At 39.6% G+C, this 19,246-nt stretch overlaps 1 protein-coding gene across 2 annotated transcripts in view; it reads left to right on the forward strand.

The window, feature by feature from the left end:
- Positions 1–19,246, forward strand: part of FHDC1 (FH2 domain containing 1) — a 51,028-nt gene that overhangs the window by 13,122 nt on the left and 18,660 nt on the right. For both annotated transcript variants that reach the window (XM_084626711.1, XM_084626712.1), the window contains exons 3-6: positions 2,687–2,748; positions 5,076–5,178; positions 17,887–17,972; positions 18,059–18,159. In XM_084626711.1, the coding sequence (XP_084482837.1) occupies positions 2,687–2,748; positions 5,076–5,178; positions 17,887–17,972; positions 18,059–18,159 (352 nt within the window). The remainder of the gene's footprint in view (positions 1–2,686; positions 2,749–5,075; positions 5,179–17,886; positions 17,973–18,058; positions 18,160–19,246) is intronic.

Below are 19,246 nucleotides of genomic sequence, written 5' to 3' on the forward strand. Positions count from 1 at the left end.
AGGTCATTGAGGGGTACCTTCAGTGAAACATTTGAAAGGAGATTAGATAATGCACTGGGGAACGATAGTTTAACCTGCAATAGGTGCTGGGGCTTTCACTTATTGAACTGTGTGGGCCTCTCAGCTCCCATGATTAGAGGAGAGAGACTGAGGTGTACCCCCACTGTTTACATTTGCTAGGCTGGTAGGAATTCTGGCTAGCAATAATCTAATTTTAAAAAAAAACCCAAAAACTCTGTATCACATTCTTTTAGACTTGTAATGAATTTGAATCAAGAAGAGAGGGAATTTCAAAGTTCTGGAAAATATTCATATCTACTTTTTTTGGGGGGGGGGGACATTTGGCAAATGAGATTGTCTTGGATATGCAGTATTGTATAGGAGTATGCTGGAAGCATACTAGCTACATCTGCATTTTTATTTTCACCAGCTGGCTTCAGAACTTGACATATTTGGTACTTTTTCCTGATGTTCCCATTGCAAATGATAGTGGGTTTTTTTTTCTGATACTTTTGTTGCTGAGTATAATATATCTGTGCAACTGTCAAACACAGTGTGAGGCCATTGGAGCCCTGTACATCTGTGTATTTGGAGTTGTTTGTGGCAGCCAGGTGACAGTGTTAACATGAAACAATTCTCCTGTGATAGTAAATCTCAGTGACTGTTTTTTATGGCTGTTATCTCCAAACTTGCAGTGGTAAAATTGTAATTTTAATGAAATGAGGTGATATAATTCACTCAGAAAATTGCTAACTTTTCAGATTCCTAGTTTTGTTCCATTAGGACTTGGTGCAATTTTTTGGTATTAAAAAAACCTAACTCATTCTTTTGATTAGAAAGAACTTTAAAAATATAGGAGGAGAAAAAAAGTACACTCCTTTTTTGGTTGGTTTTTAGAATTACATATAACAAAATTCTATAACAAATCTGTGGCTTTTTTTTTAAAAAAAAACCAAACAAATGCCAAGAGAACATATTTCCTTGCAGGTCAAGTGCAATCCAGGTTGATCTCTAGCCAGGTTCTTAACATAATCCGGCTGGATGTTCAGTCTGTCAGTCTTTGGCAATCTTATATCGCCAAAACTTTTGGTGACCATGTGATCGCTGGCTGAGTAGCGGCATTCTTGGTAAACATGCTTCACAATTCACTGGTCTTCCATCCTAACATATCCGTACTAAGAAAGCTGCTGAAACCAAATTAATGTCATGGGGTACTGCATCCAGATAAACTGAAGATTTGAGCATTATCTATATCTAATACTGATGTCAGATTTATTAACTGATTTAAAGTCCTTCCATTTAATCAGCATGACCGTTCATTCATAGGAATTAAAACAATACTGTGTGTTGACTCTTATTTAGGTTCTTATACTGTGGTGGTCATGGTATTTGATAAGTTACCCCTGAAATAAAAATAATACGAACTATACATTTCAAAGTATGTCCCTGGATGTCATGGAACTTCAAACTTTTGTAATAGTCTGTGTCCCAGTTAAGTCATCAGTGAGCAGCATTAATGTATGGATATGATATGAAATAATTGATTCCACTCTACCTGGCCCTGGAGTACTGTGTCCAGTTTTGGGTGCCATGCTTTAAGAAAGATGTGGGCAAATTGGAGAGAGTACAGAGGAGAGCAACAAAAATGATAAAAGGTTTAGAAAACCTGACATATTGAGGAAAGGTTTAAAAAAAGCTGGCTGTGTTTAGTCCTGGAGCTTGTCTGCACTTAAAATGCTGCAGCGTTGCAGCTGTACCACTGTAGTGCTTCAGTGAAGACATTATCTATGCTGATGGGAGGGCTTCTCCCATCAGCATAGGTAATCCACTTCTCTGAGGGGTGGTAGCTCGTTGAACGGGAAAATTCTTCCATCGACCTAGCACTATCTACTCTGGGGTTAGATCGGTTTAACTGTGTTGCTCAGGGGTGTGGATTTTTCATACCCCAGAATGACATAGTTATACCGACTTGATATCCTAGTGTAGACCAGGCTTTGAGAAAAGAAGACTGAGGGGTGATCTCATATGACTTCAGATATGCTAAGGGCTGTCAGAAAGAGGACAGGGCTCAGTTGTTCTCCATGTCCACTGAAGGTAGGACAAGAAGTAATTGGCTTAATCTGCAGCAAGAGAGATGTAGGTTAGATTTTAGGGAAAACTTTTTAGTATTGGAATAGGTTATCAAGGTAGATTGTGGACTCCCCATCACTGAAAGTTTTTAAGAACTGTTAGACATATACCTGCCAGGGATGCTATTAACTACACTTGTTTCTGCCTCAGCACAGGGATGGATGAGATGATCTCTTGAGGTTCCTTTCAGCCCTACATTTCTATGATAAAATCTAGCTTGTTACATGGTGAATTATAATTTGTCTTAATTCTCTCACTAACATGCTGTGGTTTTCTCTTAACTTGGACGTCTGTTCCGCAAGCCAAGAGTGTTGTGGGTGGGCTGCATTGTTTCCTGTTAAAGACTAATTTAATAATAGATCACTCCTTTTCTGCTCTCTAATGAATGATACTCAGATCTAGCCATTCATTTGACTTGTGTTTTGGTGACAACTCTTTTGTACAGAAGATTGCATATAATTTATTCTTTTTATAACAATTTAAGGAATAGAGTCTGTATTTTAAGGTTTTCAGACAGGTATTACTGGAGTCATGTCTCTTGCTTTCTCTCTCTCAGATTTCTATTTTGGATTCAAAAAGAAGTATGAATATTGGGATATTTCTCAAACAATTCAAAAAGTAAGATTTCCTTTTTCATACAATTAATTAACTTGAGCTTGAAGTGAAATGGTTACACAATAAGTATTATTGGAAATAAAGAAGACATATGATAGAATTGGAAAGGCAATGTTTCTTTAATTTAGTTTAGGTTCTGCACAAAATTGTCAAATAACTTCAGTTCATAGTTTAAACAAAAACATGCTTATTTGAGTGCCAATTTTACTTAAATCTTATGTACTAATGAGCTCAGTTTGATTGTTGCCTTGCCAGTTGAGCTGAAGTTTCATATGCAGTAATTGAAAGCTATACATTCTCATGTAATTCAACGTGAGATGCTCTTCATTTGGTTTTTCTCTCTTTACGAAGAAAGAACGGAATGGGGTGAGAGAGGATGTGGGGGGGATTCCCAGACCTGGGCCATTCTTTTTATGTGACAAATCTGAGGAATTGTCCCATATTGAGGTGGTGCTAGAGGAATCAAACTGATAACTTAAATGGTAATAAGTCACCAGGACCAGATGGTATTCACCTAGCAGTTCTGAAGGAACTCAAATATGAAATTGCAGAACTATTAACTGTGATCTGTAATCTATCACTTAAATCAACCTCTGGTACCAGATGACTGGTACGTAGCTAATGGAACACCAATTTTTAAAAATGGCTCTAGAGGTGATCCTGGCAATTACAGGCCAGTAAACCTAACTTCAGTACCAGGCAAACTGGTTGAAACTATAGTAAAGAACAGAATTATTAGATGAACATAATATGGTAGGAAGAATCAACATAGCTTTTGTTGAGGGAAATCATGCCTCACCAAACAAGTGGACAAAGGTAATCCATTGGATACAGTGAACTTAGACTTTCAGAAAGCTGTTGAAAAGGTCCCTCACCAAAGGCTCTACAGAAAACTGAGCATTCATGGGATAAGAGGGTGAGTCCTCTCAGGGATTGGTAATGGTTAAAAGACAGGAAACAAAGCATAGGAATAAATGGTCAGTTTTCAGATGAATAGTGATGTCCCCCAAAGATCTGTACTGGGACTAATGCTGTCAAACATATTTATAAGTGATTTGGAAAAAGGGATAAACAGTGAGGTGGCAAAGTTTGCAGATTGATACAAAATTACTCAAGATAGTTAACACGAAAGCTGACTGCAGAAAGTTACAAAGGGATCTCACAAAGCTGGGTAACTGGGCAACAAAATGAAATACAGTGTTGATAAAGGCAAAGTAATGCACATTGAAAAACATCTCAACCATACATACAAAATGATGGAGTCCAAATTAGCTGTTATCACTTGAGAAAGAGATCTTGGAGTCATCATGAATAGTCTCTGAAAACAACTGCTCAATGTGCAGTGGCAATCAAAAAAGCTAACAATGTTTGGACCCACGAGGAAATGGATAGATAAATAAGACAGTAAATATAATAATGACACACTATAAAGCCATGGGACACCTACACCTTGAATCCTGCATGCAGTTCTGGTCGCACCGTATTAAAAAGATATATTAGAATTGGAAAAGGTGTAGAGAAGAGCAACAAAAATGATTAGGGATATGGAACAGTTTCCATATGAGGAGAGATTAAAATGACTGGGACTGCTCAGTTTAGAAAAGATATGAGTGGGGGTGGGGAATGTGATAGAGGTCTATAAAAATCATGAATGGTGTGGAGAAAGTGAATAAGGAAGCATTATTTCCCCCTTCCCATAACACAAGAACCAGGGGTCACCCTATGAAATCCATAGGCAGCAGGTTTAAAATAAAATGAGGTACCTCTTCACACAATGCACAGTCATCCCGTGGAACTCGTTGCCAGTGGATATTGTGAAGGCCAAAAGCATAACTGGGTTCAAAAAAGAATTAGATAAGTTCATGGAGGGTAGGTCCTTCAATGGCTATTAGACAAGAGGCCAGGGATGCAGCCATGCTCTAGGTGTCTGTAAGCCTCTGACTGTCAGATGCTGGGAATGGACAATAGGAATGTATGACTCAGTAATTGCCCTGTTCTGTTCATTCCTTCTGAAGCATCTGGCATTGGCCACTGTCAGAAGACAGGATACTGGGCTAGATGGGCCATTGGTCCGACCCAGTATGGCTGTTCTTATGAGATGAAGGAACTTTTTAAGAGTAAGCTGGTGGTGTTGAACCTTTTATGCACTGATTAGAAAATTGCTCTTCAGTAGAGGCATTGCTGAATGTTGTTTTTGAATAACACTGTTGTAAATACTGATGCATGACTAATTACAATTATTGTGCATAGCAGAGGTATGTTTTTTTCTTCAGTGTATAACTGCTGTTACTCAAGCATTTGAAATGTAATTGATTAATTGTGTATTCAAGGCCTGCTCAATCCATAATTGAAGATATTAATCAAGGAAAAGGTGATCTCGGTGGGTGTGAGATGCTGCGTGAATTCCTTAAATTATTGCCAGAAGCAGAGGAGGTAAGTAAGCGGTTTTATTTAGTTGCTGCTTTTGTGGTAGAGCTGCTGTTGCCTGGGATTCTACAGAACAGCTCTTATTTTTTCTCTAAAAGGGGCATCAAAACTCTGGAGATCTATGAATGTAAAACCATTAAGTGCAAATATTTGGCCTGTAGGATGACAACATACTTGCTTGAGATACTGAGGACATAGTCTTAGTCATTCCCTGCCTACTAAGTAGTTTAACTGTTTGTTTGTTGGCAGTCCCTAATTAAGGCACTGATAAGGTGGCTTTGTTTCTTAGATGTATTTTATTAAGTTACGACCTGTAAATTACTGCTCAATTCTCTTCCAGCGGGTGCAGAGGTTCTACAGTTGGAACCAAACACAGTTGCCCAGTGCCTTCATTTAGGCTACATCTACAGTACAGCTGGAATCGATGCTCTGAGATCGATCCACCGGCAGTCGATTTAGCAGGTCTAGTGAAGACCTGCCAAATTGACAACAGATCGCTCTCCAGTTGATGCCTGTACTCTATCCACAACGAGAAGAGTAAGGTAAGTCGATGGGAGAGTTTCTCCCGTCGACTCCCCCGGGATGGAGACCCCGTGGTAACTTGTTTCTGTGCTGCCTTAGTGATCCACAATCCTAAATGTGCCAATTTGTTTGATAAACTTAAGTCGACTGACACACAAGCTCTCTAAAAACAATTTTTAAAAACCAGGAAATTGACAGTTAACATTCAGGCCAACCTTAACTCGTATGCCATACCACTTCAATATCCTAATATTCAAATGCTCTCTGACAACAACTTGCTCAGCAACAAACTTGCTTTCAGTTCAAACATATAACCAACAACACCACACATCTCTACTTAATTGTACTCAAGCACACATCCTTAACCCGGGCTACTTACTTTGTCATGGGGACAAATAACATGTATAGTGGTAAGGTCTATAACTTTGATTGGGAATGTGTAATCTAAAGGTTAAGTTAGAGGGGTTTGTATATAAAGGGACACCGTCAACTTGAAATATAGTTAGTCAGTTTTAGAGGTGGAGTTCAAAGTAGTTTTGGGTACTGAAATTGTTCCTGAAACCATTCCCTTCTCCCTTCCAATTTTATGTGGCTTTACAATACACGTATCAGTCTTCAAAAATAAGTTTTTTCTACTGAGTGTGGAAAAACCCACATAAAGTGGAAAATGGTGGAGTAACTATATATAACGGGAAATTGAATCATAACCTCACTTCATCTGTAGTCAATGCACAAAATAAATTGACAAAAGTATTTTTCCCTTCTAATCTTTCAGCTGTAGGTCTTGGATGTTACTTGTGGCAAGAGTTGGTAAACTTTCAGATAGGCGTGACTCTGGAAGTTAATTGTATGCTCTGATTATAATTTCACGCACTTCAATCCTAAATCAGATGGAACTCCTACCTAGTTTTCTGAGTTCCATGCTGTAGGAGACTTACAGTTGTGAAATCTTGATGTGTCTAGCAATTCTCCAAAACTAGAACATGGCTTCTGATACCATGAAAGTTCAGTTGACCTTATGTGGAACAGCTGAATGTCACACTCAGTCAAGCTGCTGTGGGTAGTGAATGTACATCTTGCATGTCCTGTAGCAAAGGAGCTAGTATGGGGCTGTCAGGGAAGGAAGGCTGTAGCTGATTTCTAGAGAAAGAAGACTGGCATGTAGTTAGGCAGCAGTAGAAAACTGATTAAATTCTGAGACCTAAAGGCCACAAGGGACCATTGTGATAATCTAGTCTGACCTCCTACATAACACTGGCCATAGAACTTCCCTGTATGAACTCCTACTTAAAGTCCAGTAGCTGTGGTTTAACTAGAGCATGTCTTTCAGAAAACCAATCTCAATTTAAAAATACTTCATGTGATAAAGGATCTACCATGTCCTTGGATAAGTTTTTCCAATGGTTAAAAATTTGCACCTTATTTTTAGGCTGAGTTTGTCTATCATCAATTTCCAGCCATTAGTTCTTGTTCTACATTTTGTCTGCTAGATTCAAGAGCCCTCTATTATCAAATTTCTGTTCCTGTGTAGGTACTTACAGATTATGATCAAGTCACCCCTTACCCTTTTCTTTGTTAAAATGATTAGATTGAGCAATTTGAGATTTTCACTGTAAGGCATGATTTCCAATCCTTGAATCGTTCTCATGGCTCTTCTCTGAACCCTCTCCAATATCCTTCTTGAAGTGTAGCTACCAGAACTGGACACAGGGGCACATACAGAGGTGAGGTAATCTTCCTACTTGATAGTCCTCTGTTTTTACTTTCAAGGACTGCACTAGCCCTTTGGCCTCAGCATTGTGCTGCTGATTAGTCACCATGACTTCCAGGTCCTTTTCAGATTCACCGTTTAAATTTTCTCCCAGATGATTTGGGTGATATTTGTTTTCAGCTTTGTGAAACTGATCTTTATAAAGCACCAAGCTCTTTCACAGTTGCAGTGCTAGCTGCATCCTCTTTGGTGGTCTCGGGGTGTGCCACTTCTTCAGGTGTCTGACCTTGTGGATTTACCCATCCTGGGTGGTTTCTCCTACTTTTGGGACTGGTCTGTGCTTAAAATTTTCGTAGACACAGCTACAGCACTCAGGGGTATGAAAAATTCACCCCTCTGCACGATGCAGCTATTTCAACTTAACCTCCAGTGTAGTAGTAGCTAGGCTGATGGAAGAATGCTTCTGCCAACCTAGCTCAGGAAGGTGGTGTTCCTACACCGATGGGAAAAACCCCTTGCATTAGCATCAGCTGTGTGTGCACTACTGGGTTACGTAGGCATGGCTATGGCACTGTAGCTATGCAGGTTTAGTCCCTGTAATGTAGACGTGGCCTTTGTCATAAATATAAAGGGAAGGGTAAACCCCTTTGAAATCCCTCCTGGCCAGGGGAAAGCTCCTCTCACCTGTAAAGGGTTAAGAAGCTAAAGGTAACCTCGCTGGCACCTGACCAAAATGACCAATGAGGAGACAAGATACTTTCAAAAGCTGGGAGGAGGGAGAGAAACAAAGGGTCTGTGTCTGTCTGTAGTCGTCTTGGCCGGGGACAGAACAGGAATGGAGTCTTAGAACTTTTAGTAAGTAATCTAGCTAGGTATGTGTTAGATTATGATTTCTTTAAATGGCTGAGAAAAGAATTGTGCTGAATAGAATAACTATTTCTGTCTGTGTATCTTTTTTGTAACTTAAGGTTTTGCCTAGAGGGGTTCTCTATGTTTTTGAATCTAATTACCCTGTAAGATATCTACCATCCTGATTTTACAGGGGGGATTTCTTTATTTCTATTTACTTCTATTTTTTATTAAAAGTCTTCTTGTAAAACACTGAATGCTTTTTCATTGTTCTCAGATCCAAGGGTTTGGGTCTGTGGTCACCTATGCAAATTGGTGAGGCTTCTTATCCAACATTTCCCAGGAAAGGGGGGGTGCAAGTGTTGGGAGGATTGTTCATTGTTCTTAAGATCCAAGGGTCTGGGTCTGTAGTCACCTAGGCAAATTGGTGAGGCTTTTTACCAAACCTTGTCCAGGAAGTGGGGTGCAAGGTTTTGGGAAGTATTTTGGGGGGAAGGACGCGTCCAAACAGCTCTTCCCCAGTAACCAGTATTAGTTTGGTGGTGGTAGCGGCCAGTCCAAGGATAACGGGTGTAATATTTTGTACCTTGGGGAAGTTTTGACCTAAGCTGGTAAAGATAAGCTTAGGAGGTTTTTCATGCAGGTCCCCACATCTGTACCCTAGAGTTCAGAGTGGGGGAGGAACCTTGACAGCCTTAAACAGGGTACCCATGGCCCAGTCTATCAGACATGCGTACCCAGCAGGTCTGACTGGGTTTGGCACCTGTATTCTTCCTTTCAGGAGTCTGTGACTAGTGGTGTTTATAGTGACAAACAGTTGTTGCAATAGGAAAAAAAGCATTTAGAGAGAGAGATTTTAAAACAATAATCTACACAGGTTTATCTTACCTAAAGTCTGACCATCTCTTCTGAGGGTAACTAAACAGGCCTAACTTTAGGCACCCCAATGGTCACCTGCATCTTAGTTTGTTTTCCCTCTTTCTTGACTCTCTCTCTTTCAACTACTGTAGTCCTTTGGATCTTCTGTTCCCAAGCCTTTTCTGGTTCTGGCATTGTTTCTAAAATGTCTGCTGAAAAGTGGTTTATCTTGAACTATTGTTCTTCCCCTTCCTGTTTGGTTTTTTTTTTTCCCCTTTATAGCCACTATTAAACTACACCCATATAGTCATACAGTAAGCATCCCAGTAACCAGGTAAACACACAGTATTCATATATTATTACATAGCAACTCCAATCTCATCACATATATTACTGGTTTGGACTTGGTTTTGCTTACACACAATAGATGTAATCAAGTCATCATCACTTGCACCTAAGCAAACACAAACTTATTTATTTTTATGTCAATTCCTCTTCATCTGTCAAAATTAGGTCTAATGCAGAATTCTCCAATGTAGGATGCCACACTATTTGGGTTAGGAAACTGTTATTTATAATATTTATAAATTCCAAGCACATTTTAGTCTTGACAGCATGAGACCTCTCACATAGGTCACTCAGAGATAAGTTCCCCACGATAATGTAGCTTTTTGTCCTACCCCTACATGTAGATGCTTAAGGAGCTGGTTGTTCTGTTCTTTAGTGTGACTTGGTGGTCTGTAGCAGGCACCAACGAGTATCATATCTTGTGCCTTATCTATTAGAAGGTTGATCCATAAGCATTCAAGGTCATTTGCTTCCAAGTGGGCAGTGATCTATTTTTGACAGAGTGTCAGAGTACCATCTCCACTCCCGCTTTTCCCTTTCAATCCTATTTAAAGCAGTTATGATTTTAACATTGCAGTCATGTGACTCTTCTCAGCAGATTTCAATAATACCCACGAAGTTAAATTTATGCCTATAAATGAGCAATTGCAATTCCTCTTATTACCCAGACTCCTATACTTGGTACATAGGCAATTAAAGAATTTCTTCTCTTCACATCCCTTGGTGCCTAGATTTATTTTGTACCAAATGAATGCTCATTTATTCCTTTTTTTTATCTGTTTCTCTTGTTAAATATAAATACCCTCCAGCCGGTCCCCTAAAGATTGATTCCTCCTCTACTGAGATGGAGGTCATCCAGATTTGCACAGCTCCCTCTCCTAAGAAGGTTGACTTATGTTCCACAAAATCAAAACCCTCTTCCTTTCAACCACTTATCTAGTCAGTGACACAGTTCCAGAATCTTCTGCTTTCTCTCTTCCTTTGCTTGTGGGACAGGAAAGATCACATTCCTCTCCTTCAGTACCCTTCCGTCTTCTCTGAAGTGGCCTGTAATCTCTGAGGTATCATCTGAAACAGTGTCACTAATACCAACATACACCATGCCAGTGGATCTTTGCGCACTGACTTCAGAAACCTACCTAATCTTGCAGTCACAGCTTGGTTCCAAGAAGACAACACACCATCCTGTTTTCAGCCTGTTCCTTGCAGAACAGCTTAGAGTTCCTGATGTGGACCCAGGGTGCTTGTAAACCTCTTTGTGGGCACTCTTGATTTGTCTTGTGTATTGGGTTGCAGAGCCATCCTCAGGTGGGTCCTGAACAGTCTTTTTTTGCCACCCAGTCACCTGGGACTTCAGAGATTTTTCTGCAGTTTCCATGATACAATGATACAAACCTTGCACTGAAAATGCATTTGTTGTCACCGCTGTGAAGGGTGAATTCTTTGAATTCTCCTGCTCCTTTCAGTTTGACCCTCAACCTTTATTCACACTACTGCTGGTAAATTGTAAACACTTGATTTATGCTGTAATCTTATCAGTGTCCTAGAAAATGTTGATAAATAGCCCTGTTACCTCAGTGTTTCCCTACACACCAGCCTGACTTATGCTGCAAGTTTTATATTTTAACAATTTGTCCCTCCCCCCCAACCTCCCACTGATGGTTATTCCACCTTTCTGTGCGGTCTTTTTTGAGATGGAACAACTTTTTAAAATAAGGCTAGATAATTAAAACAAAACAAAGAGTAAGGATTTATTTTGTTATCTTCAAAATGTTTTGTGCCTTCCGTACTCTAATTGTATTAGCTTTATTTACATGCATTAAAAGGGTGTTAACACTAAGAACATTTTAGTTGGTAACTGAACTCTTAGAATTGTGTATAAATGGCACTTTTGTTCAATGTTGTTTTTTTGTGAAACTGGATACAGGCATTATTGAAATACTGGCACTGTTGTGAGGGATTTTGTCAAACAGAAATTGTTTGAACATTTTCAAATGTGTGATTTGCAAAATTGACAAAGTCAAGGTCAGACAAAGCTTCCAGCCTGTGAAATTTCTCAAATTTCTTGTTTTAAAACCACAAGCTTTTCTCTGTGGAGTACTGAGGATTTATTACCAGGGTTACCAGCATCCACAGAAAATGGTCTCAAAGGCAGAAGTCTGGTGCAAAAAACAAGTGTAACGTTTTCTAGATAGTTAAAATAAATAAATAAAAAAACTCAACACCAGCAAATCATTAGTTGCCAAGCACAGGTCTTCCTGGAATGATTCATTTACCACCATACCATCTCTCTCAACACTGGAGAAGAAAGACCTGTCTGTATTTGTCACTTCCTCCTTCCCCAGTCCCACTCCTTGTCAGGTCAGTATTCTGTGTATTTATGGAGGAAAAGTGCTGGTCTTCCATGCTACCAATCTCTGATACAAAAGAGCCTCCCCAACTCCCTCCCTTTTTTTTAAAAAAAAGATTCCAGCTACAAAGCTGGGCCTATATCCCATTAAAATGGCTGACTGTTACTCTTCCTGGCATCCTGACCAAACCAGGGGGGAATCTTCTAGCTGCTTTTGATGCATACCAGTATACTGCTCCACAGGCCCAAATTGGTAAGGAGTAAGGAAGTTCACAGTACACAATTTTTAGCAGCCACCATGTCACATTCTTTTCTGTATGTATTGCAAGCACAGATTTTGGATAGTCTAACCTATTCATCAACTCACCACACACATGCTTGCCCAGGCTTATCAACACATCCTGTTAATCCTTCCTTACAATGCCTAAAAATCTGTTGTTTGATAGTTCTTTGTCTTAAAAACACTAATAATCTCTCGCTTAGATTACTGGAAAACTTCTCCCTGCTTGCTCAACTCCCTTTAAATATCTTCTCAATTTCTACATAAAATTCAGTCTCCTCTTCCTTTCCTTCAATGCTTTGTGTGACTCTGTCCCTCCTTTATATTTTTCATCTCCTCCTACATCCTTGTTTACCCCTTAAATCAATGGCAGTCTTCTTTTGACTGCACCCTTTGTCTCTTTTTCTTATCTCCTCACGATATTGTGTAGGTAAGGAGAGGGGCATTTCACGTGTGGTGTCTCCATTCCTTGCACTTCAGATGCTTTCCCATGTGTCATTGTTTGATCTAGCCAGTAAGCACTGTGGGAACAGGGCCTCGTTTTTTAAAATGCCATGTATGTTCACAGTGATATGGAAACATGGAGAAATGGAGGAGACTTATCCTATTCATCTATCCCATTGTGTACTGCTGCCTCTTTTTGAGATGGAGTAATCTACTCAAATGAGTATCTGCATCCAAGAATGAGTTACAGTTTCAGTCAAGGACTCTGACTCTCATTCAGGAGCTTTGCATAGTTGTCCTGGTATTCATAAAATAAAATTCACTTTCTCGCTAGTGTACTGCATGTTGCTGGTGGAAAGCTGTTTATAACTCATCTACTGGCTTTCCTGGCTCTAAAAAATAATTAAATATTGGCGATAGAAATCTTCAGACCAAATGAGGTCAGATTTTTCTCCATTTCGTAACAGACTTTAAAGTGAGGGTGAATTATGTGAATGTAAAATCTGTGTGTTCATGGCCATTGCAAACATATAATCCATCTAAAAAAGCAAATGAAAAATTAACAGCAGCTCAGTGTGAAACTCAAGAAATGAAAAATTGAGGATGAAGTTTAATTATGCTTCCTTGTTCACTATTTGTGGTGGTGGTGGTTTTTAATTTTAGCTCGTGTTCTCAAATCATTTGTGAACCTATCCAAAGTCCGTTGATGTGTTAAGGATATGACAGATAGTGTGCGGTGTTGCCAAAATTCATGATTTCATCATGGCTGTTATAATACTTGGGGTGTTAATTAGCGCCGCAGCTCCTGGAGTCATGGGACTATGGGAGCATTTTGACTTTCTTGTGAACAACTTTTCTAGCTCTCGTGGTTGCAGAGAGAAGCTTGAAAACATGATGCCTGTGGCATTTTTTTTCTGTTTCATTATTGGATGTCTGAAACTTTTTAAATTGGAAAATATGTAATACTATAGCAAAGAAATGTGTGTATGGGATAAAATTTTGTCTTAGATATTGCCTTAGATTTCCTCCAGATTGTTATAACCTTATGACCTAGTTAATACACTGCAAAACTTATATGTAATGTGGGGACCTAGTTATAACACACTAGATTATAAAGTGCAGAAAGGATCTTTTAGCTTCTCTGTGCTTTTGTCCTTACGTTTGTAAAATGGGTTACTAATATCTTCTGGCCGCACCACTGCCCACCTAGTGCTGGGGCTGGATGTGCTTCAGCTGCACCGCCCCCCCGGCACTCTGGGGCTGGGGGCGCTCTGCCATGCCGCTTGCTGGGTGTGCTGAGGCTGGGGGGATATGGGGGGGCCAGTGACCACAGGGGTGTGTGCGTGCTCCAGGCTCTGGTGAGGGAGGGAGTGGGAGAAGGGAGGAGGGGCCTCGGGCAGAGCGGAAGAGGTGGGGGCTAGCCTCCCCAACAGTACGTTCACCTGCTGCCATGGCTGATGTCAGCTATCTTGCTTCCTGGCTTTTGTGCATTTAAATTTTAAAGTTGCATTTACAGTCTTCTACATGTAATGTCCTGTCTCTTTTTGAAGGGGGAAACGGCCTGAATGCTTAAGGTATGTCTACACAGCAAAGAAAAACCCATGACAGCCGACTTGGGCTCTGGCTGTGGGGATGTTTCATTGCTATGTAGACGTCCGGGTTCATCCCTACAGTCCAAGCCCCATGAGCCCAAGGGGTTTTTCTTTGCTGTGTAGGCATACCAGTCAATGTTTTTTGTGTAAACTTTGAAATAGATGGCTGAGTTCACAACTCTGTTTTGGTTTTTCTGGAGGGATAGGTCAGGATACCTGCAAAGACTACACAAGTTGTATGTAAGTAGTGTGAATGCAACTCAATTCCTCTCTAACCAGGATTCTCTTTCTTGGTATATCTTTGTTGTAACTGGAAAAATAGAAGCTTTATCACTTTTTGACAAAATTTTGGGTTTTTCATAGGCATTTTCATTTTGAATCAACAGGTGGTGTTTCGGTTTTTTTTTTTTTTTTTTTTCCATTTTATTTCAATGTGAAATGTCATTTTGGTTTTTGGAAACTGAAAAGTTTTGGTTTTTAGTGTGTTGATTTTTGATTTCTCTCTCCCTCTTCTTCCTCCCCCCCCCCTTTTTTTTTCATGCCATCTCCACTCCTATTTCTTCTTCCAGCGTAAAAATGGTGGTGGTGGTGGTGGGCGAGGGAGAGAAAGAAAACTTTCATTTTCCAAAAGTCAAAATGGTATCTTAAAGGAAAGAATTCATTTTGAAATGTAGGCTGGAAACAAAATAATTTTTGTTTTAAAATTCAAAAAATGTTGAAAGCAACATTGATCGCAGAAAATGCTGATAACAATTGCAGTTTCTGGTTAATTTTTTTGTGCAAAATATATTTTATCAGATCTGCTTTCATGTTAGGTAGAACCTGCATTTCTGATATTTAAAATTCTGCTTCCTCTAATTTTTTAGCTCTTTATACTTTGCTGTATTTCTACACTATTACAAAAAAAAAAAAAAAAAGTCGTTTCAAGTCTGGTCTTCTGTGGCTTTGGTGGTGGACTTCCTGGGGGGTCTGGAATTGGTTTTTGGTGGCTTTTGTATCTTAAGTGAAGAGGCAAGGGTTAAATCTTCAACAAAGCAATCCTTTCTTTAGAATGTTCATTAGGCACTGGGAGTTCAGAAATATAAACAGTCTGACTAAATATCTTTTTATCTCTCATTTTACTCTGCTTTCATTCTCTTGATTCCTGTGGTGTCATAACTTAATTAGTTCTCCTGTCATGCATAGCTGTCTTCACAAGGGAACTGGGAACTGTACTGAGGTGACAGGTGGGGAGGAGGAATCCTTCAGTGTATGTATTATACTGCGAGCGCTAGTGTCGACAAATCACCAGCAGTTTCCAGTCTCTTTACCATTAAGTTAAGTTTAACCAGCTCTTCAGCAGGCTTAACACACAGTGGTGAAAAAGGGTCCAGCTGCAGAGCCTTGTCTGTCACTTGTGGGGGATCTTTTACAAAAAAAAGTCCATAACTTAGTTAAAGCTCTAGCGTCTTCCATGACAAACAAATCTTGAATGTTTACTGTGAAAACAAGCAGAATAACCCTGTCTGCCCACCCCCCCTTTTTTGTGGAGAGGTAGGATCCTTTGTCTTAATGTCATAAAAAATAACAATGTCAGAAACCTTCAGATCTTTATAATACAGAATCTTTTAAAATTAAAAATAAGACTATTCTCTGTCCTTAAAAAGAAAGAAAATAAAAGAACATTAATGTCTGAGGTGAATGTGTGTAATCCACCTGTAGTTGTGCCAACCGTAGGCAAAAGCCATTCAAATGATTCATTTGGAGCCTGGATGCTCTGAGAGGCTTGTGATCCTGTGCTGAATCACAGCAGCCTATGAATGGCCGATGTCCAGATCAGCAGTGGGAATGGGAAGGAAAGACTGCTATGGTCTGAACAATCCCACCCCAGAACAGGTTGTGGTTCCTACAAAACTGAATGCTGGCCTTAAAGTGTCTACATGTGGTTGGCAGTGAGAGGAGGTGTGGTGCGGAGAAAGGAGAAGAGGATGGAGTTGTTTATATGCAGGTATGTATGCGGGGTGTGAGAGAAATGTGAAGGTGAGCTACAAAGTTTGTGTGGGGGAAGATAGAGGAGGATGACTGGATGTGGGCATGAGTTTATGCATGATTTCTACATATTGTGAAACATTCTTATAACTTACTTGGACAAAATTGCAGTTGTGCTTCAACGAGGGTGTGTCTACTTATTTCTTCACTGTATGTGTGGGTGCTTGTGTACAAACAGAATGTTTGTATCTATGGCTTCCAGAGTGTGTATGGGTATTGATGCAGCCAGGATGAAAGAGGAGAGTACAGATGACAGACAAATGTGTATTGAGGAGTGGGGAGGTATCTGCTGCATTTTCTCATAATGTCTGTATTTGAGATAAGGAGGTTCTGGATATTTTTGTGATGTGTGCACAGTGTCATGAGTGTCTGGCACATAAACTAGACGGCAGTATATTTTTAAGGCCCTGTTGTGCATCAGATATAACCATAAAAAGAAAAGGAGTACTTGTGGCACCTTAGAGACTAACACATTTATTTGAGCATAAGCTTTCGTGAGCTACAGCTCGCTTCATCGGATGCATTCAGTGGAAAATACAGTGGGGAGATTTATATACACAGAGAACATGAAACAATGGGTGTTACCGTACACACTGTAACACAGTGTAACACTGTAACAGTGTGTACGGTAACACCCATTGTTTCATGTTCTCTGTGTATATAAATCTCCCCACTGTATTTTCCACTGAATGCATCCGATGAAGCGAGCTGTAGCTCACGAAAGCTTATGCTCAAATAAATGTGTTAGTCTCTAAGGTGCCACAAGTACTCCTTTTCTTTTTGCGAATACAGACTAACACGGCTGCTACTCTGAAACCAGATAATAACCATGTTAGGGAACCGTGGTTGTAATACTGTATCTTCTTCTTCTTTTTTTTCTTCTTCCCAAACCTGTATAGGTGACCAATCCTCATGGACGGCTAGCCTCACATAAGGTTCTAAATTTGAGCTTTTAAAAAAAATTGTTTCCTTTACATTTTAAATTATCTTTCCAGCCACATCCAAATACTTTAAAATGACTATCTGGATTTGGCTTCAATATTTCAAAATAAGATAAAACCTCCCACAAATTCACATTTAGATTGAGACCAAGAATATGAAGTCTCACCCCGAAAGAGAATTGTAGAGAAAGCAATGAGTGAAAGCATGTATGCGATGAAAATATATTGCAACTTAACTACACACTTTTATTACAATTGTAATATATTGCTAAATCATCTTAGTTCTGTAAGCACTGAACACTGTTAACTTTCAAGCATACATCCAGTATGCCAGACTTGTGATCACCTGAATAGTTGGCACCTGTCAGACAGGAAATTCACCTGCTTACAACGGAGAATCGCAAAATGAGCAATCAAAAATGAAAGAACCTAATTCTCATGGAAACTGGGGCACTATTCTCGCAAACATCATGACCACGTCTTTCTCTTTTTGTGTGCTCCGGCAAGATGGCGCACAGGACTAGTTATGGAGGTATGAGAGGCATATAATAATGACTTGCAGGTGTCCCCCTGTGCTGCCTTGCACATGTTGGGATTGAAGGAGGTGCAATTGGTTTTCATTTTTCTGAAAGGGAACTCTGATTTCAAGACTCCCCTAAAGCAAGTAACTGAACTGACTAATTCTTTAAGTTAAATTTGCTTCTCTTCAGTAAAGGTGTATTCTTTTACTTTCATCTTTAATCTTGACTTTAGATTAAGCTGTTTTATTATTTTCTCTTTTTCTCTTCTAGGTAAAGAAATTAAAAGCCTTTGATGGAGATGTAGCAAAACTGTGTCAAGCTGATTACTTTATGTATTTACTAATCCAGGTGCCAAAGTAAGGAGGTACTAGGTTTATTCTATTCATGGCAAACTCTCTTTTTTTGGCTCTCTGTTTTAAAGCTAGGTTTATTTATGTTCCAGCTATTCTCTTCGGATTGAAGCTATGGTGCTAAAGAGAGAATTCACACCTTCTTGTACTTCTCTGCAGAAAGACATGGCAATTATAAGAACAGCTACGAAAGGTAATTAAACATGCTTTGACATGCATTACATTCTTGTTTTTGCAAGCAGATTAATCAATCTGCATTGTAGAGACTAGATCTTGAATTTCAGGTACCTAGTAGCTATTTAAAGGACGCTAACTAGCCTCTGACACATTCCATAAGGGTGTGTCTGTTGAATTTTTACTCTGCTCCCAGGGCCAAAGATCCCGAAGTTACTGCATCTCTTTCACATTCCTCTATGCCTGGTAAAGCTGTCTGTAAGATGGCAATATTGGTTGACTGAAATAATTATCCTAATGGATTCTCATGTAATCTCTTATAGATCCATTTCCTTCTGTTCTTCTGAACTCCCTATTTTCTAAACTTTACAGGCACCAGAGTGCTGGTGATATGTTGCTCCTTTGGTCCAGGAACCCAAATCCTAATTAAGTCCTGCCTTCTGCTTTCTCTCTCTAGTTCTCTGAAAACATCCACTCGATGTGCAGCGGCAGTCAAAAAAGCAAACAGAATGCTGGGAATAATTAAGAAAGGGATAGATAATAGGACAGAAAATATCATGTTGCCTCTATATAAATCCATGGTATGCCCACATCTTGAATACTGTGTGCAGATGTGGTCGCCACATCTCAAACAAGATATATTAGAATTGGAAAAGGTTCAGAAAAGGGCAACAAAGATTATTACGTGTATGGAACGGCTTCCGTATGAGGAGAGATTAATAAGACTGGGACTTTTCAGCTTGGAAAAGAAACAGCTAAGGGGAGATATGATTGAGGTCTATAAAATCGTGACTGGTGTAGAGAAAGTAGATAAGGAAGTGTTGTTTACTACTTCTCATAACACAAGAACTAGGGGGTCACCAAATGAAATTAATAGGCAGCAGATTAAAAACAAATAAAAGGAAGTATTTCTTCACACAATGCACAGTCAACCTGTGGAACTCCTTGCCGGAGGATGTTGTGAAGGCCAAGACCATAACAGGGTTCAAAAAACCTAGATAAATTCATGGAGGATAGGTCCATCAATGGCTATTAGCCAGGGTGGGCAGGAATGGTGTCCCTAGCCTCTCTTTGCCAGAAGCTGGGAATGAGTGACAGGAGATGGA

Source organism: Lepidochelys olivacea (genome assembly GCF_965140295.1).
Source record: "Lepidochelys olivacea isolate rLepOli2 genome assembly, chromosome: 4".
In the NCBI taxonomy this organism is placed as follows: domain Eukaryota; kingdom Metazoa; phylum Chordata; order Testudines; family Cheloniidae; genus Lepidochelys; species Lepidochelys olivacea.